The 26,364-nt window shown below is 36.0% G+C and overlaps 4 protein-coding genes across 6 annotated transcripts in view; 3 read left to right on the forward strand and 1 right to left on the reverse strand.

The window, feature by feature from the left end:
- The window catches only part of LOC124946244 (probable inactive serine/threonine-protein kinase scy1), an 8,113-nt gene extending 6,013 nt beyond the window's left edge, over positions 1 to 2,100 (reverse strand). Inside the window, exons 1-2 of the mRNA XM_047486811.1 lie at positions 2,035 to 2,100; positions 171 to 379 (exon numbers count right to left, since the gene is read on the reverse strand). Coding sequence (XP_047342767.1) covers positions 171 to 379; positions 2,035 to 2,100 — 275 coding nt within the window. The remainder of the gene's footprint in view (positions 1 to 170; positions 380 to 2,034) is intronic.
- Positions 2,101 to 10,209: 8,109 nt separating this feature from the next.
- On the forward strand, positions 10,210 to 11,232 carry LOC124946246 (zinc finger MYM-type protein 1-like). Its single transcript, XM_047486812.1, has one exon. It carries the CDS (start codon positions 10,210 to 10,212, stop codon positions 11,230 to 11,232), a length of 1,023 nt encoding a protein of 340 aa, XP_047342768.1.
- A 2,252-nt stretch (positions 11,233 to 13,484) lies between these two features.
- On the forward strand, positions 13,485 to 16,271 carry LOC124946192 (protein COFACTOR ASSEMBLY OF COMPLEX C SUBUNIT B CCB4, chloroplastic). Its single transcript, XM_047486763.1, has 8 exons — positions 13,485 to 13,797; positions 13,880 to 14,055; positions 14,144 to 14,243; positions 14,335 to 14,408; positions 14,580 to 14,764; positions 15,104 to 15,177; positions 15,261 to 15,344; positions 15,999 to 16,271. The coding sequence occupies exons 1-8, from the start codon at positions 13,675 to 13,677 to the stop codon at positions 16,080 to 16,082; spliced, it is 900 nt and encodes a 299-aa protein (XP_047342719.1). The 5' UTR covers positions 13,485 to 13,674; the 3' UTR covers positions 16,083 to 16,271.
- A 3,428-nt stretch (positions 16,272 to 19,699) lies between these two features.
- On the forward strand, positions 19,700 to 24,319 carry LOC124946193 (uncharacterized membrane protein YuiD-like). Of its 3 annotated transcripts, none has more exons than XM_047486764.1 (5): positions 19,700 to 20,072; positions 20,659 to 20,823; positions 20,990 to 21,040; positions 21,179 to 21,271; positions 23,965 to 24,319. In XM_047486764.1, the coding sequence occupies exons 1-5, from the start codon at positions 19,920 to 19,922 to the stop codon at positions 24,019 to 24,021; spliced, it is 519 nt and encodes a 172-aa protein (XP_047342720.1). In that variant the 5' UTR covers positions 19,700 to 19,919; the 3' UTR covers positions 24,022 to 24,319. The 3 variants fall into 3 exon arrangements, with proteins under 3 accessions (XP_047342720.1, XP_047342721.1, XP_047342722.1); XM_047486765.1 differs by having other exon boundaries at positions 19,706 to 20,068; positions 20,667 to 20,823; XM_047486766.1 differs by having other exon boundaries at positions 19,930 to 20,068.
- The last annotated feature ends 2,045 nt before the right edge of the window (positions 24,320 to 26,364 follow it).

The raw sequence follows: 26,364 nt of genomic DNA on the forward strand, positions 1-26,364 counted from the left end.
ATTTGATTTGAAACCTCACTAATAAATTTTTGATTTTTAACCTCACTAATAAAGTTTTCCAATTTTACCCTTATAACCTTTTATTTTTTTACAATCTTCTTCTTTTTTTTCTTCTTTTCTTTTCTCTCTCTCCTCTCATTCACTCCCTCGGTTGGTCCCCCACCACCCACAGGTCCATTTCCCAAACTCCCACCCAATCACATTTCGCTTCTGCCTTTCCACCCCAGCGACACCACCACCCTCCCTTCTCCCAACTGCCAGCCATCGAAGTCCGAGGGAGACCAACTGCCACCGCCGCCACCGGCCAACGACACAGCAAGCTCCGCGACGATACCTGAGACCCAACTAAGGCCCCGCCGACTAGACCACCGACCAACACCTAAATGGGTACTTTCATTCTATCAATCTCATTTCATTCAAGTTGAAATGCTGTCAAAATTTTATGGTTGAAATGCTGGGAAATGCTACGTAACAGAAATGCTGTCAAAAATCGATCCCCACAGCCCACGCCCGCACGCCCAATCTCCAACCCTCCACTCCCCACGCCTAAACCCCCCCACGCCCCACGCCTAACCCCCACGCCTAACCCCCACGCCCAACGCCCAACCCAACCCCCAACGCCACCACGCCCACCCCCCACGCCCCACGCCCACTACCCACGCCCACTAATACCCACGCCCAAGACCCACGCCCACTCCCCACGTCCCACGTCCCACGCCCAACCCCCACGCCCCACGCCCACTACCCACGCCCCACGCCCACTACCCACTCCCCACGCCCAACGCCCACGCCCCACGCCCACATCCCCACGCCCCACGCCCACCCCACGCCCAACCCCCACGCCGCCCACGCCCAAATCTCACTGCCCCTCGCCCAAGACCCACGCCCAAGCCCACGCCCCCCCACGACCCACGCCCAGCCCACGATCCATTTATGTAGGTTTTGTTTACTACACTAACATTTAAATTCTATCAATTGTAGCTTCCAATTTATATGTTAGCTGTTTGTCCTATATGAATGGTGAGTGGCTGAAAGATGATGAAGGTGTTAGTTTTTTGAAGCAAATTCTTTAGTAGGTGGGCATCTATCCCGAAATACTACATATGAAGAATTAACTGAAATCGTCTATGATGCTATTCGTGTGGACAAGTGAAGGTATGATTTAGTGTTGAAAGTGAAGGTATAATTGTCTTTTTAAAAGAGCTCCTCCTACTGTTAGTCCGATGTGATGTTCTATGTGCAACATATTTCGACTTCACACCAAGAGCAAAAACACTCCTCTTGTGTATCTTTTACTAGAGAAGTCACAACCTTCACACCCAACGGATGAAATCCAAAGAGAGGAGGTTCCTGAATTTGAGCATGAAGATCCAACTCCCCCCAAAATGACATACACAATGCAGTAATAAAGAACACACAGATCCCATTGTCTTCATCCGAGTGAATTGGTTGCTATTACCCCCCCCCCCCTTTTGAACCCATGTCAACCACTTCCCCTATGAGAAACATCCATCAATGTTGAGGAACCAATCCCGGTTGAAACAAAATTGCTTAATTAACCCTTGAAAACAGATTGGAAGTGGGTAAGTTTTGATGAGAAAAAAAAAGAACTTCAAGTTGAGGGTGCATAGATATGCGATGGCTAATCATTTTGAATTCAAAATCAAAAAGTCAACAAAAGTTCTTTGGTTTGTGAAATGTGTGAATGAGAATTGCAAGTGGAGGTTGCGTGCCGTCGAAAGGGAAATTTCAAGAGATGTTTGAGATTCGAAAATTACTAAATGTACACACATGCTCAATTTTGACGAGGCAAGAGAATGTGAGGCAATCACCATCATGGGTAATTGCTGAGTGCATCGAACGTAAGTACATGGACCATCACCCATGACCACATGCCTAAGAAAATAATGGAAGACATGCAGACAAATTATGGGTTTAAGCTGAAATATAATAAGGCTTGGAGGTCTAGGGAACAAGCCTTAATGGCAGGTGCGAGGAACATTGGATGAATCATATGGAAAATTGCCATCATACCTGTTCATGTTGGAGAAGAATAACCCAGGTACCATAACTAACATTCAGACGGATGAGCATGGCCATTTCAGGTATATGTTCATGTCCCTAGGGTTGCTCAATCAGAGGGTTTCATGGTATTGTCGTCCAGTATTGTGAGTCGATGCCAGTTTTCTTAAACACAAGATTGGAGGTCAATTATTGATTGCGATTGCATTGGATGCGAATGAAGAACTATTTCCCGTTGCTTTTGGCGTCGTTGATTGATCGGGAGAATAATAACTTCTTGGACCATATTTCATGCAAACAATTAAGAGTGGCAATGGCATTATTAGTCCCCGGATCTCGTCTTCGTATCTGATAGACACCCAAGTATTGTCAATGCTTTGTCCGCTGTTTTTTCCAGAAGCACATCACGCGGCATGCACATACCATCAAAATGATATTATGGCCAAATTCAAAACCGATAACTGCCACGATGAGTTTGATATGGTTTCACGCGCATATACAGTGCCAAGTTCATCAACATTTTTGACAAGATCAAGACCAAGGACCCTCGTATTGCTGCCTATTTAGAAGAGATAGGAGTGGAGAGATGGCGAGTCGTGCATTTTTTCCTGGTTTTCGATACAATCAAATGACAAAGCATTACGCATGAGGAGCTTTAATATAGTCAGTTGCAGAAATGCTAGGAAATATCCCATATCAACATTGCTGAAGTATGAACAAGCAATCACACTAACAAGAATGGTTTATCACTGGATAGAAGAGAAAATAAGCTTCTGAACCACACAGAACATTATTTCAATATTATGAAAAGTACTTACGTGAAACAAGCCGAGAAGGACACTATTCTATAAGCAGGCGTTAAGGCCGCTTAAACGAAGTTCGAGTTTCATGTGACATGACGGTCAATATGATTTCATGTTGATCTCCAAACTTCGAACTTGTACTTGTAGGGTATTTGATCTATCTGGTCTTCCTTGTAAACATGCCCTTGCTGCTGGACGTTCTCTCGGGAAAACTATTTCATATGAGTACTATGCTCAAGGTTAGAGAATTATTGCATTGTTTATTCTAAAGATTGAAATTTATATTAACTTAAATATTTTTCCCCAGGTTTTTCCAACTGAAGCGTGGTGCATGGCATATGTAGATACATGTTATACAATTTTGCGATGAAGGTTCTTGGGATATTCCAGAAAATATCAAGGAACGAGTTGTCTTAAAACCCCCCATCAAGGTTAAGAAGGGAGGCCATCACAAGGTGAGCCTCGTAAGGAACAGAAGACGGTGCAACTCATCTTGGCGGTCGAGGCCATAACAGGGTAATACTGCAAAGTAGTAATGCCTTGCACCCATTCTACTTCAAGACAACAAGTGTCACAACCTTCAGCAACCGTCACAGTTGGCCCAAACCTTCACAATCTTCATCTTTGCCCCATTCTTAGACAATATTTCTTTTGGTTAAATTGTCTTTTTGTTAAATTGGTATGTTTTTGCACCAACTGATCAATGATTATTCCACATGATGTTTTATATATATATAGGTGTAGTTTTCGTCCAGGTGGTATAGTGCAGGTGCCTTTTTTTCTATTGTACAGATTTGATGTGCAGGTGTCCAAAGGCAAATAAGTGGTCATCAGGTTCAGGAATTCAAGGGGGTTGAGCGTGGGGCGTGGGCCTTGGGCGTGGCGGCGTGGGCCTTTGGGCGTGGGGCGTGGGCCTTTGGGCGTGGGTCGTGGGCCTTTCGGGCGTGGGGCATGGGCCTTTGGGCGTGGGCCTTTTGGGCGTGGGGAGTGGGCATGGGGAGTGGGCATGGGTAGTGGGCGTGGGCGGGGTAGTGGGGCGATGGGGCGTGGGTAGTGGGCGTGGGGGCGTGGGTAGTGGGCGTGAGGCGTGAGGGTGGGCATGGGGCGTGGGACGTGGGGCGTGGTGCGTCGGCGTGGGCCTTGGGCGTGGGGCGTGGGCCTTGGGCGTGGGGCGTGGGCCTTAGGCGTGGGCCTTTGGGCATGGGGCGTGGGCCTTTGGGCGTGGGGAGTGGGCCTTTGGGCGTGGGGGCTTGGGCCTTTGGGCGGTGAGGCGTGGGGTTGGGCGTGGGGGCGTGGGGGGTTGAGCGTGGGGCTGGGTGGTTGGCGTGGGCGTGGGGGGTTGGGCGTCGTTGGGATTTACATATTTATTACTTGAATTAATTTAAGGTTTATTATACATATATTACTGGAAAATCTCATTCATTTGAATCTAACAAAGACAATAATAATTAACTAATTTTAGAATGAAATTTGAAGCAAACAAATTAACTATTTATATTGAATTTAGATCAAGGGTCTATAATTTGATGGAATAACCTTACTGCCCATTAGTTCTCCAAAAATTCATATTTTCAGTGACCACATTTGATATATCCAATGAGGCAGTAAGGTATTCCAAATGCATAATAGTAAAAACCCCACAGTCCCCACTTTTGGTTGTCTTTGGGACTATTGGGTGTGGTATTATGGAATATGACATCGCATCCAATTTGATCTGTGGAAAACCTTTGTTTATCGCCCGTGGTGAACCCCTGTTCAAGCAAGTACGACACCATTACACACATTGGCTTCAAGAAGTTGTCATATTCATCCTTTCGGAACATATTCTGTTCGCATTCATATACATATATGCACCAATCTTGTAGATGAATCTTGCACAGGACCCAGTGCTTCTGCTTTAGGTTCAAGGGTACATATATCATATCAACAATATTCCAAGGATTACTTCTTTCACCAACTACGTATTCCATGAGATCGTCGAATTCGTAGCCTGCAGGATTCGGGGTAAACATATCATAGCGATTATTCATCTTCTGAGAGAATTTGGAGTCAGCAATTGAGAAATTTCTTGGATATGTCTTAGGGAACTCCTCAACCCTTCATTTCAGTAGATGACAGATTTTATCTATCTCCTGCGAAAAAAATTATTGATTAAGCAAAATTATTAGGCGTAGAACAAAAGGTAGGGCTTGGGCGTGGGGCTTGGGCGTGGTCTTGGGCGTGGAGCGTGGGGCTTGGGCGTGGGGCGTGGGGCGTGGGGGGTTGGGCGTGGAGGTTGGGCGTGGTTAGTAGGCGTGGGGCGTGGGGGGTTGGGCGTTGGGGGTTGGGCGTGGGGGTTAGGCGTGGGGGGTTGGGCGTGGGGCGTGGGGTCTTAGGCGTGGGGGTTGAGCGTGGGGCGTGGGGCTTGAGCGTGGGGCATGGGGCTTGGGCGTAGGGGTTTGGGCGTAGGGTAGTGGGCGTGGGGGTTGGGCGTGGGGGTTGAGCGTGGGGAGTGGGCGTGGGTCTTGGGCGTGGGGCGTGGTAGTTGGGCGTGGGGCGTGGGGGTTGGGCGTGGGGCAAGGGGGTTGGGCGTGGGTTAGTGGGGCGTGGGCGTGGGGTTTACAAAAATAGAGAACAAAATACTTACCGTATCGTGTAACCATTGTTGAGGCTTGAGCAATCTGTTGAATAAGAACGATCTGCAGAGCAACCCGTCAACTCCTTGAAATCCTTTGCATCACTCTTTAAACCATTTCTTCAACTCTTTCATCTTTCCTCGTCAATTCGTAACAAAGGATTAACCCTTAACCGATCATTTAGTTTAAACCCTTCCCACCCAGGGTCGGGTTGCCTCCAATTGTTTCGACTTCTTCCTTTCCTCTCCCGAAAATTTTTACCAACAAATTGTGATGGAGTCAATTGTTTCACCCTCCTTTCCTTTCTGGCCTATTCTTCTCCATCCTTCTTCTTCTCTTCTCTCAGTAGCCACATCATCCTCCTGTCACAATCTTTTTTTCACAACCTCCTCTTTCTTCCTCCTTTGTAACATGGGGCAAATCCTTCTTCGGCACAATCAAAAAATTAGATTAATATACATTTGGGGAATGTAGGGCATGGGACTTGGTGCAATACCTTGTCATTCTTCTCAGCTTTGTTCTCCTCCTCCAGCACCTCCTTCTCCTTATTCATATTCTCATGCACATCCTCCACCTCCTTCTCCTTCTCCACCTCCACCTCCACCTCCACCTCCACCTCCACCTCCACCTCCACCTCCACCTCCACCTCCACCTCCACCTCCCCCTCCACCTCCACCTCCACCTCCACCTCCACCTCCACCTCCACCTCCACCTCCACCTCCACCTCCACCTCCACCTCCACCTCCTCCTCCACCTCCTCCTCCACCTCCTCCTCCACCTCCACCTCCTCCTCCACCTCCACCTCCTTCTCCTTCTCCTCCTCCCCCTCCTTCCCCTTGTCCTCCTCCCCCTCCTTCTCCTCCTCCTCCTCCCTCTCCTTCTCCTTCTTCTCCTCCACCTCCTTCTCCTTCTCCTTCTCCTTCTCCTTCTCCTTCTCCTTCCCTTTTCTTCTCCTTCTCCTTCTCCTTCTCCTTCTCCTTCTCCTTCTCCTTCTCCTTCTCCTTCTCCTTCTCCACCTCCACCTCCACCTCCACCTCCTCCTCCTCCTCCTCCTCCTCCTCCTCCTCCTCCTTCTCCTTCTCCTTCTCTTTCTCCACCTCCACCTCCACCTCCACCTCCACCTCCTTGTCCTTGTTAAGTCTTGAGACACTCGATTTGGTGCACAAGATGTAGATTTGTCTTCAGTTGGAATAGGAGTCTTCGCAGAAGGGATTGAATGAGAGGAGCTTTCTTGGCTAGTTTCATCACTAACTTCAGGGACCTTGGGACTAATATGTCTACTCTTTTTGGTTGGCGGTTTGGGAGTCCTTTCATGTTTTTCTTCTTCTTCAAAAACCTCAATCTTTCTCTTCCTCGTATCACATCCAAAAAATTCATCATAAATGTTGTTTGTCATATCTTCAAAGTCGTCCCCAGAGTACATCCGCTTCTCCTCCGCAGACTCGTGAATTTTTCTTTGAACAGTGCACTCCTGGATGGCTGTGGATACCTCAGGTCCGGTATAACTCCTAAAAGATTTATAGAGCACTTTCCTTAGGCTTGTAAGATCATCTTCCAGTTTCTTTTCAGCAAAATTGGGGACGAATGTATCGATAAACTCATAGGTCCACACTTGGAATGCTAGTGCGAACCCATGTATAATATAAAAGACATCACATATGCCTTTCTTGTTCCAGTTTTTCTTCTTCGAGAGATATAACCCACAGAGGTATTTGATATCTTTGTCAATACCCTGCAGGGTAGCTCTGAAGGACACATTTCCCCATGGAAATTAGAGGAACATCTCCATGTCTTCCACCATGTGAAAGATTCTCAAACTTATCTTCCTCCTGTTATCAGATGCGAACAGATACTGGTAAATGAGAAATATGAGCCCCATCTTCCATGAATCCTCCTTATCAGAGCATCCGACGAAAATGTCTTCAAGCTCTTTCAGTCTAACATCCTTTTTACCCTTAAAATATTTGAGGACAAGGGGTGGACATTCTTCAACCTCCTCCACCAACGGAAATCTGCCAAAGTTGAGGCCTGTCACCAATGCATAATCCTTCATGCCCCAGCCAGGGGCGGAGCCACCAAGGGGGCTAGGGTGGGCTCCAGCCCCACCCAAATTATTAAAATATTTTTTTTATTATGGTGGGCTCCACCCAATGAAATTAAAAAAAAACAAAGTAAATAAAAGTCCCCTCTAAAGAATGATCAAACTTCTCATCCGGTTAAAATATTTTTTTTGATTATGGTGGGCTCCACCCAATTAAATTAAAAAACATCCGGCGGTTATTATATTATTATATTATATTATATTATATTATAGGGCAAATTACCTGTGCGGCCCTCAAACTATCTCCATAGCTCACTTTTGGCCCTCAAATTAATTTTTGAAACAAATCGCCCCTTCAACTTTTATAAAGGTCACCAGTGGCCCTTCCGTCAACTTTTTAGTTAAACCTAACTGTTTAAATTTAAAATATTAATTTTTTATATATTATCTTTAATCTTATATTTTATATTTATATATATAATTATTAAATCGCTTATATATAATATTATATATATATATTATTATTAAATTTTATATAATTATTAAATCTTTTATATAAAATAAATAATATATATATTATTTATTTTTATCTATATATAATTTATATATATTATTTTTAACTAATTTATATATAATATTTATATAATATATATTTTAAAAAATAATTTAAGCGTTAAAAGTATTTGAGTAGTTAGAAGGTTACAATTATTTTTAATAAATTATTTTTAATATATATAAAATAAAGTTTAAAAATAAATTATATGGATTATCCCTAATCATTAATTATATATATATAAATAAATTTATATAATTTATAGAATATATATTTTACAAAATAATTTGAAAGATTAAAAGTAATTGTAACCTTCTAACTATTCAAAAACTTTTAACACTTAAATTATTTTTTTAAATATATATTATTATTAAATTTTATATAATTATTAAATCTTTTATATAAAATAAATAATATATATATTATTTATTTTTATCTATATATAATTTATATATATTATTTTTAACTAATTTATATATAATATTTATATAATATATATTTTAAAAAATAATTTAAGCGTTAAAAGTATTTGAGTAGTTAGAAGGTTACAATTATTTTTAATAAATTATTTTTAATATATATAAAATAAAGTTTAAAAATAAATTATATGGATTATCCCTAATCATTAATTATATATATATAAATAAATTTATATAATTTATAGAATATATATTTTACAAAATAATTTGAAAGATTAAAAGTAATTGTAACCTTCTAACTATTCAAAAACTTTTAACACTTAAATTATTTTTTTAAATATATATTATATAAAAGATTTAATAATTATATAAAATTTAATAATATATATATAATATTATATATAAGCGATTTAATAATTATATATATAAATATAAAATATAAGATTAAAGATAATATATAAAAAATAATATTTTAAACTTAAACGGTTAAGTTTAACTAAAAAGTTGACGGAAGGGCCACTAGTTACCTTTATAAAAGTTGAAGGGGCGATTTGTTTCAAAAATTAATTTGAGGGCCAAAAGTGAGCGATTGAGATAGTTCGAGGGCCGCCCAGGTAATTTGACCTATATTATATAATATAATATAATATATTATATTATTATATTATATTATATAATATATTATAGTTTTTCTTATAAAGATGTCCACAATTATTCTTTTTTTCTTAAACGTTTAATACATCCATCAAATCTTTTGAGCATATATGATCGATGATTGTTACCGGAGGAAGTGGAAGTTGAACTAATGTTACGCATTGCAAGATCGGCTTAACTCTCCTCCTTCATTACAGGTTTCATTCTCTTAATCTCTTTTATCTGTAATATGTTCTGTTATATTTCAAATTCTGATCAACAATCAATCGCAAACTAATTGAAGCATTATATAATATGTTCTGTTATATTTCAAATTATATTATGTGTGTTTTATTTAAATTTTTTTAGGGTTATAATAGAACTATCAAGTATGGAAGGTAAAAGAAAAACTATTGACTCATTTTTTAAACCAAAAGGTCAGTCATGTCCAAGTCAAGGGGGTAATCAATCAACTATCGATATCTCAAATATCCATGCTCAAGAACCTAACAAATCTCCTAGAATTGATGTTGATGTAAGTTCTCTTGAACCTGATCCATCATTACGTATTCCGATGTGGAAATATCCTTTTAATCAAAGGGATGAAATTAGACGAGCTTATATCAAGATGGGGCCATATCAACCTATTAAGGATGAGTACCCGCCGACCAAATTTGGAAATCAAAATCGACGGTTCCAAAGTCATTGGTTTAAGAAATTTACGTGGTTAGAATACTCTCCTTTGAAAGATGCTACTTTTTGTTTCCCATGTTTCTTGTTTGAACATAAGCAACCCCAAAGCCCTACATTTACAATAAATGGATTCAAATATTGGAAGCGAGTTAATGATGGGGATAGATGCTCTTTTGTTATGCATATAGGATGTAATACTTCACCACATAATAGGGCAGTTGAATATCTTGATAATCTAATGAATATCCCTTGTCATATTGACAAAGTACTGAATGCACAGTCTTCAGATGAAAAACAAAAGAACAGATTACGACTTACAACAACTATTGAAAGCATTCGGTGGCTCACTTTGCAAGCGTGTGCATTGAGAGGGCATGACGAGTCTCCATCTTCTAATAATCGTGGAAATTTTATTGAGATGATAAAATTTATGGGAAAATTGAATGAGAGTATTGGAAACACTATCTTAGAAAAAGCTCCAAAAAATGCAAAGTATACTTCTCCGGATATTCAGAAAGATGTATTGAATGTTATTGCCAACCAAGTGAGAACAAAGATTCGCCAAGAAATCGGGGATGCCAAATTCTGCATTTTAGTTGACGAAGCAAGAGATGCATCTAACAAGGAGCAGATGGCTATTGTGTTAAGATTTGTGGATATTGATGGGGTTTTACGAGAACGGTTCTTTGCCATTGTAAATGTGGCTGATACAACTGCTACAACACTTAAGAAAGAAATATCTGATGTTCTTGGTCGTTATGACTTGCATATCCATAACATGAGGGGACAAGGATACGATAGTGCTAGCAATATGCGTGGCTCTTGGAATGGATTACAGGCTCTTTTTTTGAAAGAATGTTCATGTGCATATTATGTACATTGTTTTGCTCATCGGCTTCAACTAGCATTAATTGCGGCTGCCGAAAAAGAGGTATCTATTTGGTTATTTTTTTCGAAATTGAATTCTATATGTAATCTTATTAATGCATCTCCTAAACGTCATGCCGAGTTACATTCTGCTCAAAGAAATGAAATTGCACATATGGTAGCTACTGGTGAACGTGATACCGGTAGAGGTTGTAATCAGATTGGAAATTTATTACGGCCAGGAAAGACTCGTTGGAGTTCTAATTTTGACTCACTTTGTAGCATGGTTGATATGTATGGCTCTGTGATCACTGTTTTAGAAAATATGGTGGATGAGGGGTCTTCTAACTCCATTCGTGGTGAAGCTAGTGGTTTGTTGATTGCGATGAAGTCTTTTGATTTCATATTCATTCTACACTTAATGAAAAGGATAATGGGATTAACAAATCTACTTTGTCGAGCATTGCAAGAGAGATCTCTAGATATTTTAAATGCAATGGAGCATGTTTCAACTACTAAAACTTTGCTTCATGTTTTGAGAGAGCAAGGGTTTGATAATTTACTCAGTTGCGTGGAAGAAGTTTAAAAAAGTATGACATTGAGATACCTCAGATGGAAGCTTGTTACAAATCTAGTAGAAGTCGTTCTTGTCAACAAAAGGATTCGATTACAGTTAAGCACCACTATCAATTTGATGTATTTGTTGCTGCAATAGATTGTCAAATTGAAGAGCTCAATAGTAGATTCAAGGACGAGGCAGTCGAACTTCTTAAGCTCAGTGGTGCTTTGGAACCTAAAGACAACTTTAAACTTCTTAATGTTGATCACATCTATCAACTTGCTGAGAAATTCTATCATCTAGATTTTGATGCACAAGATTTGCACCACTTGAGAACACAATTGGCTCACTATGAGTTTGACATGCCCGTCAATGAAAAATTTCAGAATTTATCAACTATTTCTGAATTATGTCGAAGATTAGTTGAGACAAATAAGTCAAAAACCTACAATTTGATCGATAGGTAATTTTATCATTTGTTATAATCTATGAAATATAGTTATATTGTTTACTTATACTAATATATTTATTTAATTGACAGGTTGATTCGTCTTGTTTTAACTCTTCTCGTTTCTACAGTAACAACGGAACGAGCATTTTCAGCTATGAAGCTCGTGAAAACAACTCTTCGTAACAAGATGGAAGAAGAGTTTTTAACAGATTCTATGATCGTCTATATTGAACGAGAGTTGTCTGAAAACATTGATAATGATACAATAATTAAAGAATTTTATTCTAAGAAGAATAGAAGGGCACAACTTCAATAATGTGTGTTTTAAATGTTTTGAATGTACTATTTTGTTTCATAATTTCATAAAGTAAATGTTCATACATCTTTTATTTTATATGTTTGAATTTATTAATTTATTGTATCAATTACATGAAAAAAAAACCGAACATAGAAAGTTAAATCTGAGGTGCAAGTTGGAGTCAGCCCCAGGTAATTTTTCATCCTGGCTCCGCCCCTGGCCCCAGCAGACCTCCTTACCTTTGACCAAGAACCTTATCTCCTTCGAATTTGAACTGACTTTTCTGATAAGCATCTGATGGAGTATGGTTCCTAAAAATAATAATGTCGGGGCTTGGAATATAGACTTGAATTGGGTCTGCAAAGCCCTATCCAAAAGATCATGGTGAGTAAACCTTTCCTTTATCTTTGCCAAGCTGGGATCATTTCCATGAAATACGGCCATTAAAATCATTGAGAATGGTTTCTTTTGGTGCCATCTGCAAAAATAGTCATTAAAATAATATACACAATGTTTGGTTGATCAAAAACAATAAAATCATATTAATAATTGCAGCCCCACGCCCCACGCCCCACGCTCAAGCCCCATGCCCCACGCCCAAGCCCCACGCCCCACGCCCAACCCCCACTCCCAACGCACAACCCCCACGCCCCACGCCCAAGCCCCACGCCCCACGCCCAAGTCCCACGCCCAAGCCCCAAGCCCCACGCCCTACGCCCAGGCCCCACGCCCTACGCCCAAGTCCCACGCCCCACGCCCAGACCCCACGCCCACGCCCCACGCCCAAGCCCCACGCCCCACGCCCAGACCCCACGCCCCACGCCCAAGCCCTACGCCCCACGCCCAACCCCCACGTCCCACGCCCAACCCCCACGCCCAAGCCCCCACGTCCCACGCCAAACCCTAAACCTAAACTAAAACCCTAAAGCCCTAATGTTCACATGCAAAGCAAATATACCATTCTCAGCATTCATAATAAGCAAAACATGCAAAGCAAATATTCACAAACCATTCACAAACATTCTTAACATTTCAAACTATATCAATCTCAGCATTCTCAGCATTTAAAACAATAAACCTAAACTAAACTAAGATTACCTAAACAATAAACCTAAACTAACCTCAAATCGTTGGGCTAGAATCGTCCGAGGTTTGGCGATCGTCGTTGGCTGGAAGTTCGGCTTGGCGATCGACGAAGAGGCTGGCTGGAAGGGTTGGGCTTCTTGGCGAACGTCGGCGGAGCTTGGCGTCGGAGAAACGGAAGCTAACGAAGAAGAAGAACGAAAGGGAAGAAGAAGGGTTTGGGGAGGGGAAGGGGAGTGCAACGGTCGGGGAAAAGGGAGAGCGGGGGAAGAAGAAAAGAAAGAAAAAGAAAAGAAAAAATAAAAAAATAAATAAAAAGGTTATTGAGGGTAAAATTGAAAAACAAAATTAAAAAAATTTAAAAAAACAAAATATTTATTAGTGAAGTTAAAAATCAAAATACCCCTTCCTTATAGGATCATATTATCAAATTTCCCTCCGCTTCCATTGAATATTTGATGAAATGAATGAATGATTGTTTGAATTATCGTTGATTTCGAATTGATTATTTGATATTCTAGCTGCTAGATCTATTTTCATGATTTGAGAGATTGATGATGATGATGACTATTTGATTTCTTCATTCCGAGTTCATAAACTGATTCTATTCATTATCTAGATAAAACAACCAAAATCAATGATGTTAGGTTCTATGGAAATCGGAAGTTTTCTCCGTCCAACACCTGTAAAGCGAAAATCGCATATTACTTCTCCATTCCCTTCCCTACCAATATCCGTAAGAGCTTCTTCCAATTTACAGGTATCAATCTACACAAACTTCTCTGTTCTGTATTTATATATGTATGCGCACTCTGATTTTCACTCTTAATGGAAGGGACTAGGGAGGAGGAGGAGCTTACAGAGGACCGAAACCAACAAGAGAATGGCCAGCTGATTGGATTTCCAACAACGATGATACTGTTCGGAGCTTACCAATCTATGTAGGCGGTGCATCTTTGGTGGCTGTTCTCCTCAATCGCGCTATCTCCGGCATTGCTCCTGTAGCTGATGCTGGCAGGTAAAATGAATCTTATTGTTCTTGAGCTTCATTACCTTTTTTTTTCTGTTGATTTGGTATTCTAGGGTTTTGAATTTTCATTTTGCAGTTCTCAATCTAGAGCTGATTTACTGACATTAGGTTTGGCTGTGACTAACATTCTTGCTGGACTTGTATGGTTGTCTATCAAACCTAAAACGATATCAATGGTGAACCATCAATTAGCAAAATTGGATTTCTTAACAGATTTTGGTCATTTAGGATCTCAATTTTGTACGACTTTGAATGATAATGTTTTAGGTTTATCCAGAAGGTGTGGTTTGCCAAAAGATAAGTCCTCATCTTCCTCATCTTGCTGTTTCAGAGATATTATGGTATGTCTTCCATGTGTTATTTTCAACTCAGAACATAAGTCAGCTTGATTGATTTGGGCATTGTTAGATGTGAGTTATTTAAGATTAATTTTCAGAGTCTTGCTTAAGATTGTGTGATAAATATCAAGAGTAGATGCGCTAAATATGTTTCGGTTTGTCAATTGCTTTCAGGGTGTGGGAGTCTCTTTCAGTTGCCACTTGCTGCAGATCCCTAGTTATTGTTTATGATGAGAAATTCATACTTCAATATGGGTATGCTTCTACATCATCTTCAGATAATAGTGAACCAATTTATGTTGATGTTGAAAATTTGATGCAAGGATCCCTCTACCAGAGTGTACTGAAATCTGGATCACGTAAGTTTCTAAATTCAATGTTTTACATTCATATTCTTTTTTTTTTTGGGGAAAAGTTTTACATTCATATTCACTTAGGCTAGGTTTGATGAGTTCAGATAAGGAATTGAAATTAAAATGTTTATAATGGTTTATGTTTCAACCCACTAAGGTAGTTCTTGCTAAGAGTTGGTGGTTTCGATTCTCATTTAATTATAATTCCAATTTTAGGTCATCAAACAAACAATGGATTGAATTGACCATTATTCTGATTCCAATTCCACCATAACAAAACATAGCCCTAAATAATAGAACATAAAAAAACAAAACCTTAAAGAAGAGTTATTTCCTGTTTTGCAGAGAGCTACTTGGCTAACCTTTCTCTTTTTCCTGCTGGCAAACCTGAGTTGCCTTTTCTACCTTCAAATACACAGGTAGAGAATCTCAGTTACATATCACATATTTATTGGCTAATATACCAAATTGTGACCTAAATTATTGCAATATTTTCAAATAGGCTGTCATCTTGCAACCCCTTGGTGACAGGGGAATCGCGATAATAGGAGGCGACACGATTAGGGGCTTTACATCTTCAGATCAGGTACCACCTTTCTTTATAATCTCACTTATTTTTTGGAATTGCCCAAACCTTATTTTAATAAATGAATATGTCTAGGCTGAGTATCACAAACATAAAAAAAAGTTCACATTTTCAGAAAAAAAGAAGAATTCAGTCTCTCAGATTTTTCAAATTAGCACTTAAATGAATGAGTTGAGATTATTCTTCTGCACAAAACTCTCAATTGACTTGGCACTTGTTTGATCTTGGGTTATTTGAAAAAAATATTGTTTTGTGTAAAAGCTGACTATTTAGATAAAATGATCCAAATATCTTAAAAAAAGAGAGGATATTTTAGTTATGATTTGAATGATGATATTAAAGAAGTTATGGTTGACTGAACAATGATGGATTATTTGAAAATAATCCCAATTAACACACATCAAACAAGGTCTTGATACTAAGAAAAGAATAAGAGTCTTTTCAGTTTCATAATGGTTCAGTATTCTTTTAACACTGCTCAATATTTTTGACCTTCTCATATATGGATATAAATCAATGTTTCATCTCTTTTGTTTTGAAATGTTAATGTGTTTGTATCATGAATCACGATTCAGATTTTTAATAAGAAAACAATATCTATACTATGTATTGAACACGGGAACAATGTTTAATGCGTATGTATACACTATACAGGCATGGATATCGTTAATTGGAGATAAACTCGTCACTACACTACAGTCAATTGTTATGTCTGAGGAAATATCGATTCGCAAATAAAATGTCTGTTTGATGGACATTTATTGTATGTACACACCAAAATGGAAGTTTATCAGGTATGGTTTTATGCTTGTCTGTGTGGTACATGTATTTATGTCTTTGTTTGTATCCCATGGCTTGTTTGATGAAGGGTTATTTGAATTTAAATCAAATAATCATTATCTTACCATCAATCAAATTATTCTTATATATTTTAAAAAATTATAAAATAATAAATAATAAAGTCTTTTTGATAATTTTATCCAAATAACAACTTTTTATATCAAGCAAGGTTAAAAAAATTTAGATTATTTCCAAATAATTTTCCATCAAATTGCTCCTAGTTTCATCCATTTTGTAATGACTTTTAATAGTGAATTCTCCATATTATACTTATTTTATTTATTTTAGTTGATGAAATATTATTGAATTCAAATAATTCATTTCAAACAAAAATGGTTATTGTAGTTAAATGAATGTGGCCAAATGTTGATAATATATCCCTATGCTCTTCTTCTTCTTTTTATTTTTATAATTCCCTATTTTCATAATAAATAAATAAATAAATGTATTCAATTAATTAATGAGTTGTCTGTCATTTATGTTTCTAACACGGGCTTAGTTTTTGGGTTTCAGAAGTGCTTTCAAAAAGTGTATCTTGAGATTAAACAAATTATTATGATTTTTTAAAAAAAGAATTAAAGAATTATATTTTAAAAATTAAATTTTAAAATAATGTCAACAAAATTAAAATAGTTAAATAAAAAATCAAATGTTAAATAACATGACATATTTGCAATAATCAAAAGTGACGAGGTCGAACAAACTAATCAAACAATTTTGGAATAATCTTTATCAAATATTTTGAGCGATAATAAAAATTGTCATTTAGAGAGTTAAAATACGGAAAACAGTTACATAAGGGTGTATTTTTCATTTAAAAGACAAGTACTATACATAGGCAATTGATGCTAAATGTTGCTACAAAAATTAAAATTTCGATCCAGCAGTTTGATTCATACAAAATACTCGGTCTTTTAATAAAATACAGTCATACAAGATGAGTTTCACAAAATACAAAAGTGTTCATCAATGGTCCCTCCTTCTATACTCATTCATGCAGATTGCCTCCATTCTAAGAGTCTTTTTAGCTATCATACACAACTACGACTGAGTATCTATACCACACAAGCATAATGAGTCTAATGACTCAACAATCATTTTAAAAGTTTCAAAACAATGCTTTAAATGATTTCCTTTCTGTACAAAGAGTAACATATGCATGAAAAGATTATAAAAATATTCATGTGGGCTTTAAAAGTATTTCATCATAGTGATTGTATAATAACATCGTAAACACATAATTTGACCCTAAGCCCTTCAGAGTTGATCCTAAAGGGAAAGAATTCATATCTTTTTAGCACATATTTAGAAGGACACTTTTCGGAGTCTATCTCTAGAGTCCACAACCTGTTTAGACACATTCTGTGTGGGTAGATATTCTGAGAGCTCATCTTCAGAAGTCAGTCCTATATTATTCAGCCAATATTTTAGAATCGGACTACCAGAGATCATCTTGGCTAACCGTCATCCCATAACAATCCATCAATACCTTGGTATAGTTTCATCATGATTATATAAAAACATGACATTGGAAAACATAGTCATGTAAGGAAAATCAGATCATCCTTTGAAAAACAAGAACATGCAAAGAACATATCATTCTTTTGGAAAACTATACTATGATTCCATAAAAAACACCTCATACTTTGGAAACAAGCCGACCAATCTTATTTATCATTAAAATCATGTACATGTAATAAAATCATGTTTTAAAAACAATATGCATCAGTTATAGAAAATACATAAATTATATATTACATGTGTGGGTTTCTAAAGATTGTTTAAGAAAAGTTGTTTGCCTTATATTCCTAAAGCTACTAAGGATGACTAAATCTTTAATGGCTCCTAAGGTTGGTTGTACTTTAAGGGCTTTTAAGGATGCTGGTTCTATTTCTTTGTAGAGAGAGAAAGTGACATTACTAATGGAATGAATCATAGTGAGTATTATATAACCTAAGTCATGGTAGGGTGAAAAGGACAAGTGTCATTAGGATTTACTAATTATTGACAACTAGTGGACATGTGTCAATAGAACTTACTGAATATTGACAGTGGGAAGACATGTGTCATTAGACATATTAATTTAACAACTAAAAGACATGTGTCTCTAAGATAGATCTAAGGTCAGACTATCATCAAATACGCGTCAAGGATGAAGATGTGAATAAGACAACATTCAGAACTCGCCATGGGCACTAAGAGTTTCTAGTGATGCCTTTTGGGTTGACTAATGCACCAGCTGTATTTATGGAGCTGATGAATAAGGTTTTTCACCCCTACTTAGATTAGTTTGTAGTGGTCTTCATAGACGACATCCTAATCTACTCTCGAATAGAGGAGGATCATCAACAATATTAAGCTTTAGTTTTGCAAATATTAAAAAAGAAACATATTTTTATAAAATTAAGCACGTGTGAGTTATGGTGAGTCAAATTGCTTTCTTGGGCCATATTATTTCAGCCAAGCCAAGTGTATTGAAGTTGATCCTTCTAAAGTGGAAGCAGTGAGAGACTAGGCAGCACCAACTAGTGTGACTGAGGTGAAAAGCTTTTTAGGACTGGCCGGCTATTAAAGAAGGTTCATCAAGGGATACTCCAAGATTGCGTTGCCTCTTACCACCTTGACCCGAAAAGATGTGAAGTTCGTATGGATTGAAGAATGTGCAGACATTTTTGAAGTATTAAAAAATAGTTTGGATAAAAAAAACCAACCCTTGATAACCGACTACCTAAATATATGATAAAAAGTAAAAAATTTGTTTACTAAAATAATCGGACAATATGAAATGAAATAAACAATTATATTTTTATAGGGTTAAATAAAAAGTTGATTGACCATTTTAGTTTATTGCTATATAAGACCATTTGCCCCTACCGGAAGGTCAAGGAAGTTGGTGACCGGATGACAGGGGAGCCGACGACGGAAGCCCTGGTGAACGACGACATGAACTATTTATTAGAATGAAAAGTAAAAATCGAAGAATGAGACTTTCTTTACTTTCCTGACATATGATTTAGTGGTAGAAAAAACAAATTATTATATATATCATTTATGTATAAGATAAATAAGCCCATTTATTTGATCTTATTTGTATATTTATCATTTGAGTCTTCAATAATTATTCCAATAATTATATGTTTATTTTATTTAACTTAGGTCTTCATGTGAAAATCAACTAAAATCAACTATTGTAACTAAATAGTCGACGGAGTATTTACAAGGTACAGTGGAACATTTATGAGCGCTTTCTAATGGAAAAAAAAAATTCGAGAGGAGATCATAAGCGTTTATACCTAAAATTGATTTTCGACGAAATAAAAAAACAATAACAAGCCCGAAGGAAATAACAAACGACCAACCATATTATTCTAATTATAAAAATTTGAAATAACAAATCTAATCAAACTAAAAAAAAAAAAAAAATCTTCCCTCGTATCCATAAATAATTTATAAACCTAAATTTAATGATAATAAAAACAAAGCACCGGCTGTCCTTGGGCGTTAAACTGTTTGAAGGCAGAGAAGGCTAAGGCTGCTTGCCCTGGCCCACTTCTCACCTGCCTCCTTCCTTTCTTCCTTGAATCGGACGACGGCGAAATATCTTTTGAATCCTGGGGGTTCTAAAGGAAAACAAAACAAAATCAAATCCTGAAATCTCTTTCTTCTTCTATCAACGAACCAACCAACGTCGGTGTAAGGGATTGATTGATTGATTGATTGATTGCTTTGACAGCTATGGACGAGGTTATGACCGCGGCCGATTCTGTTTCTAGCTTACGAACGTATTCTTCACAGTCTTCCTCCTTTTCACCTTGGAATCTCCCTCTTCTCTCCGCAGTTCTCGCTTGTGCTATTGCTCAGTTTCTCAAGCCCGTTACCACCTGGTATGTACGATATCTATCTACCATCCTTCTAACTAATCATATTCTTTAGATCTATTTCTCATCAATTGCCTTCATCTCGCACAATTGTTTTGTGAATTTGTGCAACTTTTACTTTCTTAGCATGAATATTATCAGGACTGAGTAGATTAGGTTTTTTTTCTATGTAAACGTGGAAAAGTGCACAGAAAGGACCATAATTTGGAAGATATATCAGTTGTAGAATGAACAAAGTAATTTAGGTATAATCCTATATGGCTATGGAGAAGACATTTCATTGAATAAGTGGATCGTGAAAGAGATGGTTGTTACAATTGGTTATGAGGTGTTCATTTAGCCCTTCATTTATGTGAATTATGTATTTAAACTCATCCATCTGTTTCTTAATGAAGGTTATATGCTTCTCTCATTCATTAAAGATCTTTGTCATGCTTGATTTCAAGAGTTGTTGATCCATTAATATTGCAATAATTGTACCGAATTTGTTTCACATCTTTTACCTTCAACTCTATCTATCTCCTACAGCATCACCATAACCTAAGGATTGTTGTTGTTTTCATCTTTATTGCTCGACTTTCAATTTCTGCTCGTAGATGTGCAGGTTCAAGGAGAAGAGATGGGATTCTAGAAGGATGGTTGGATCAGGTGGAATGCCGTCGTCACATTCAGCGCTTGTTACGGCTCTTGCTTCAGCTATTGGTTTTCAAGAAGGAGTTGGAGGGTCTATGTTTGCCGTTGCAGTCGTTCTAGCATGTGTTGTACGTACTTTCTAACCAGGTTTTCTTCTTTCTGTTTGTTTGTGTTGCCATGGTTGTGCCCCTGTCCAATCTGCTTGAAAACCAAGAATTTACAATTGTTAACTCTTCATAAGAGACTTTTGTATGAGATTTTACTGCTGAAAAGAATCATCTTGGTTTCGTGCAGGTCATGTATGATGCATCTGGTGTCAGACTTCATGCTGGTCGGCAAGCTGAAGTAATAATAAGTTTTCTCTACCTTTTTTTGTTTCATCTGAAAAGAAAATCCTTTTATTGGGTTTATAGGAAAAATGATTTTTATCTGTGCTTATATACACTGCTTATTATTTTTCTTTACTGATTATGCTTACTGCAGTTATTGAATCTAATAGTATGTGAGCTTCCTCCTGAGCACCCGGTCTCTACTGTAAAGCCTCTTCGTGATTCGCTTGGCCATACTCCACTTCAGGTATGTTACTTTAATCCCATATATCTTACTTTATAGAGTTCTTTAAATCTTTGTTTATTTTTATTGTTGATTGAAACATTTTCAATAATTACACGTGGGTTAGTTCATAGTTGTCAATAGCGTATAGCGCTCAATACCGTCAAAGCTGCTCATGGCTATAGCGAATAGCGTAGCGAGGGGCTATTTGAAAATAAAGCGTAAAAAACATATAAATATAAAAAAATTAAAATACATAACAAAAATATAAATTCAAAACATAAAAACCATCTATTCTGAAACTAGAAAAAAGTTCAAAACATAATCTAAATTCATTGCCATCATTTTCTTCATCAAGATCGAGATCACCTTCCTCATTTGAAATTGCATGATGCTTGACATCATTCTCTTCACTTTTTTCATCGAAATCAAATTCATCTTCTTCATCTAAAAGATCAATGTGATAGATGTTCCTATTAATCTTTTCCCCTTAAACTCAAATGTGATTGTCTTCGAGTTTCTTAAAGGTGTAGATGAAGTTGTATTTGAGGTTCCTATGGATTTCTCAATGTATAAGGAGCTTCAAAAACTCCTACATCTTGCCAAGTCAAATCATCACCATCATAAACAAAGTCAAAGTCATGCTCTTCTTCATTTAGTATCCCTATCAACCATTCGTTGTCATCATCTGATTCACTTAATATTATAGGATCAATGATATCAAGATAATAATAAAATTGAAATGGAAATGTGGAAAGAGGAAGAAAAAAATGCTAGAGAGAAGCAATAAGAGAAGAAAAAAAAAGCATGCACACAACAGAGAAGAAGAGACAAAAGAAAATTTGAAATTTAAATAAGTGAGAAAATTTTGGGGAGATGAAAAGTCTAGGAGAAAGAAATTAATATATATTTTTTAAAATGTGTCGCATTTTGGAGCAATAGCTTTAATCGACTATTGCAAACTGTGTAGCCTTATAGCTACATATGGTCGCGAGGTCGCCACGCTTCACTATAGCTAGCCTTCGCTATTAACAACTATGGGTTAGTTTATTGAATGGCAAGACATGCTTCTTAGACAATTTCCTCTAGTTACTTTCACATATCAAGATTAAGTCCTTGTTTGATGTGGATTATTGAGATAATTTTTAAACAACCCACTATCTAATCTACAATCACATCATTCACATCAACCAAAATACACTTTAATATTTGTTTACTGATTATATACTTATAACCCTTATGCCATTTACTGAAATAACTCAAAATAATATGATTTTTGAAAATATGTACGTGGTTATTGAATTAAATAGCTCTAGATCAAACAAGGCCTAAAAGAGAAAAAACATTGTTTTGGTATGCACTTTTACATCTGGATATGATCCAAAAATACATATATATAAATTTGTTATATTTTCCAAAAATGACAATTATCTATAAAATAATTTGTATCAGTACAAAAGAAAAATCTCTAAACCAAATGATGCAAATTTAATCATGCTGTAGTAAAAAATATCTATACCAAATGAAGTCTCACAATGTAATTTTAATCATGTAGGAAATAATCTTCATACTAAATGAAACAAAAAATCACACTATAATCCTGATTATGATTGTGTTAAAACGAAAAAAAATCAATTTTAAACACTTCTCGAGATAAGGTTCGACAAGAATTATATTAGAAATCTGAACCTGAACCTGTGACAATGCCGTCATCTACATCAGATCCTTCACTGCCTCCACCACCATAATAATATTCTATTGATGTGCCCAATTTGGAAACACCCTCTGGAGTTGAGTTTGTATTTTGACGAGAAAACCTGGATAAATTTATTTGGGAACACTTTTTTTGTTGTCAAGTCTCTCCGGACTCTGGATGTTGATTTCGATGAGCACGCCTTAATTAGACATATATTCATGATAAGTTGAAGTTTTCACGTCCAAATAGACTCAACGGTAGCAACAAATTTGGAAACACCCTCTGGAGTTGAGTTTGTATTTTGACGAGAAAACCTGGATAAATTTATTTGGGAACACTTTTTTTGTTGTCAAGTCTCTCCGGACTCTGGATGTTGATTTCGATGAGCACGCCTTAATTAGACATATATTCATGATAAGTTGAAGTTTTCACGTCCAAATAGACTCAACGGTAGCAACAAATTTGGAAACACCCTCTGGAGTTGAGTTTGTATTTTGACGAGAAAACCTGGATAAATTTATTTGGGAACACTTTTTTTGTTGTCAAGTCTCTCCGGACTCTGGATGTTGATTTCGATGAGCACGCCTTAATTAGACATATATTCATGATAAGTTGAAGTTTTCACGTCCAAATAGACTCAACGGTAGCAACAAATTTGGAAACACCCTCTGGAGTTGAGTTTGTATTTTGACGAGAAAACCTGGATAAATTTATTTGGGAACACTTTTTTTGTTGTCAAGTCTCTCCGGACTCTGGATGTTGATTTCGATGAGCACGCCTTAATTAGACATATATTCATGATAAGTTGAAGTTTTCACGTCCAAATAGACTCAACGGTAGCAACAACCAACAAAGCGTAAACACAAAATGGAAAAGTTTGATGCATCATTTGACTCTGATTTATGCTAAATTGTTTGTGGCTCCAATAAACTGAAGATGACATACTTTGCAAAACTGACCGCATCATGTAATTTTGTTAGTTTTTTCTCTTATAATTGTTTGATTTTGTGGGATAATACAGGTAATTGCAGGTGCTGTGTTGGGATGTATTGTGGCATTCATCTTAAGAACCTCGTAATAGGGGGGCATTATTTTAAGGTGAGACCTCTTTGCAAGCTATTTAGATTGTTTAACCATGTTTGATGGTTCCATTGATTGTGCTGGCTAAATAACAGCCATGGTTTGTTAGTCGAAGTCAAAACTAAAGACAAGTTTTATGAAAACTCGAAACCAGCCTTTTGTTCTGTCTCGTATATTAAAAGCATGTTAATGTAGTAGAAGTTCGATCTGTTTTATGTTTCTTTCAGCAACTCTAGATATGAAAGTTTTTTAAGATTATAATGTGAGATTTTACATGTTTCAATGTTTATAAACAACCTCGTGATTCATGTGTCCATTTTGTAATTGGTTAGTAAAAACCTGTTCTTTATAAGTTTAGTGATATAGAGGAATATATGATGGTTTAGTAGAACTTAGGGTTGAGACTTGAGAGACAGCTAATAAAGGTCAAACTCTTACATTAATAAAATAAACTATTAAATTAGAAAATGGAAAATAGTACATTATTATTATAGTGAGGAGGGAGGATTAATTAAATTCTAACACTGGTCAAATAAAATCTAATAATGAATACACATCAGCTAGCTCCAGCTGTAATGAATACATGGCACATGAAAGTGTTGCAAATTTCAATTATTTTTGCAACTTGTTTGAAAATTGTATTTCTTTTCTACCTAATCTTTGCATTTGTGATATTTATAGACATTTGCAATTTTTTTAAGAATGAATGAATGGGAAGGAATAAATAACAAGGTATAATATCTCTCTTCTCACATTTTTTTTTCTTTTTTTCAATTCAATAATAACATTATTGTCGTGTCATCCTCTCACCCAATTTTTCTCTTTCTTTTACTAAAAAAAATTATTAATATTTTTTTTATTAAAAAATTAAAAATAATAATGGGCCTAACGTAATATTTCAGAGATTTTATTAAGTTTTTATGTTGACGTCTTTTTAATGTTTTTTTTATAAAATTGTATGTTTCTTTATAATAAATGTAAAGACTAAAGATTGTTTATTTATCATCATACTAAATTTACGGTGGGTCTTTCAAAAAATTATATTTATATCGTACAAAAATTTTGGTATACTATATAATATTTGCGGTAGATTGAGATTTTATATTGAAAAATATATTTTTTTAATTGGAGAAAAATTGTCGAAAATAAAAACATAAGAGAGAATAGATATATTAAGAATAGAACTTCATTATTTCTGAATATATTAATATACCCAAATTTTGCAAAACTTATCGATAATTTTGCAAAACTGGTTTTAGGGCATACCAAATATATCTGTAATTTTTCATTCCCTAATAATAATATCTAATTTTGAAAAAAAATTAATTTGAAAAAAAAATATGAACTAACATTAAATTTGAAAAAAAAAACCCTTGAATAATATTTTTTGTGAACTTAAAATAAAAATTTCTAACCTATATAGCAATTTTGCATGCCCAATTTTTAAGTGTGAATTGAATCTTTGAACATTTTATTTATTTATGTTTAAAATAATTCAATTATATTAATTAATAAAGTGGTTGCATTATTGGGATAAGAAGAAACGTCCTTTTTGTAGTTGTTGACTTCAGTTTCTTCAAATATATATAATTAACTTAAATGATCATCATCGTCACTTTGTTGAAAATGTAATTTTTCTTTTAAATTCAACTATAATTAAATATCACAAATTTAATCCATCATTAATTATATCCCCCAATTCAGTAAATAAAATATAATTAAATTTTTTAAAATAAAATTATTTTATTATTATATATTTCAAATCCTTTTACACCAATCATCCACTCTTTCAAAATTACTTTCTATAAATATTTTTTAAAATAAACCTAGAGTTTATTTAAACAAACCTTACAAAACAAGATGTTGAACTAGTCACTATTATTATTTTGTTGAACAAAGTGCATATGTGATACAAATAAATTTGATTAGACTTTTTTTCTTTCTTTAATCCAAGCTAGCTTGTATTAATAACATTTACAATTTTTTATTTGCATATAATTTTTTATTAAAATGTTCATTTTTAATTTGAAATTTTTGATTTTTTGTATGTAAAAAACATATTTGAATTATTTTAACGGTTAAATTGTTTAAGTTGAATAATTTAATTTTTTTAACAAATTAAAATAACTCAAGATTTATCAAAAGTATTATTTAAGAGATTAAAAATTTGAAGTTTAGTTTTTTTTTTTTAAATGTGAATGTTAGGTTAAGAAAATGACTATGAGTGTGTATATGTAGGTTGCAGTACTCGTTTGTCCGATATACGTGGTATCCAATAGTCGGGTTCGAATATTTTAAATTGGGGTCGGGCATGGAGAGGAAAGAAAGTATTCAGGGTACG

The sequence above is a fragment of the Impatiens glandulifera genome, chromosome 7, assembly GCF_907164915.1.
Source record: "Impatiens glandulifera chromosome 7, dImpGla2.1, whole genome shotgun sequence".
Lineage (NCBI taxonomy): Eukaryota > Viridiplantae > Streptophyta > Magnoliopsida > Ericales > Balsaminaceae > Impatiens > Impatiens glandulifera.

Bases quoted from the DNA above. Each gene is read 5' to 3' on its own strand.
- LOC124946192 (XM_047486763.1), top strand. From the start codon at position 13,675: ATGATGTTAGGTTCTATGGAAATCGGAAGTTTTCTCCGTCCAACACCT. The intron at 13,798-13,879 runs GTATCAATCTAC...GGAAGGGACTAG, and splicing joins GAGCTTCTTCCAATTTACAG to GGAGGAGGAGGAGCTTACAG. The intron at 15,345-15,998 runs GTACCACCTTTC...TACACTATACAG, and splicing joins GCTTTACATCTTCAGATCAG to GCATGGATATCGTTAATTGG.
- LOC124946246 (XM_047486812.1), top strand. From the start codon at position 10,210: ATGGGAAAATTGAATGAGAGTATTGGAAACACTATCTTAGAAAAAGCT.
- LOC124946193 (XM_047486764.1), top strand. From the start codon at position 19,920: ATGGACGAGGTTATGACCGCGGCCGATTCTGTTTCTAGCTTACGAACG. The intron at 20,073-20,658 runs GTACGATATCTA...TTCTGCTCGTAG, and splicing joins AGCCCGTTACCACCTGGTAT to ATGTGCAGGTTCAAGGAGAA. The intron at 20,824-20,989 runs GTACGTACTTTC...GGTTTCGTGCAG, and splicing joins CAGTCGTTCTAGCATGTGTT to GTCATGTATGATGCATCTGG.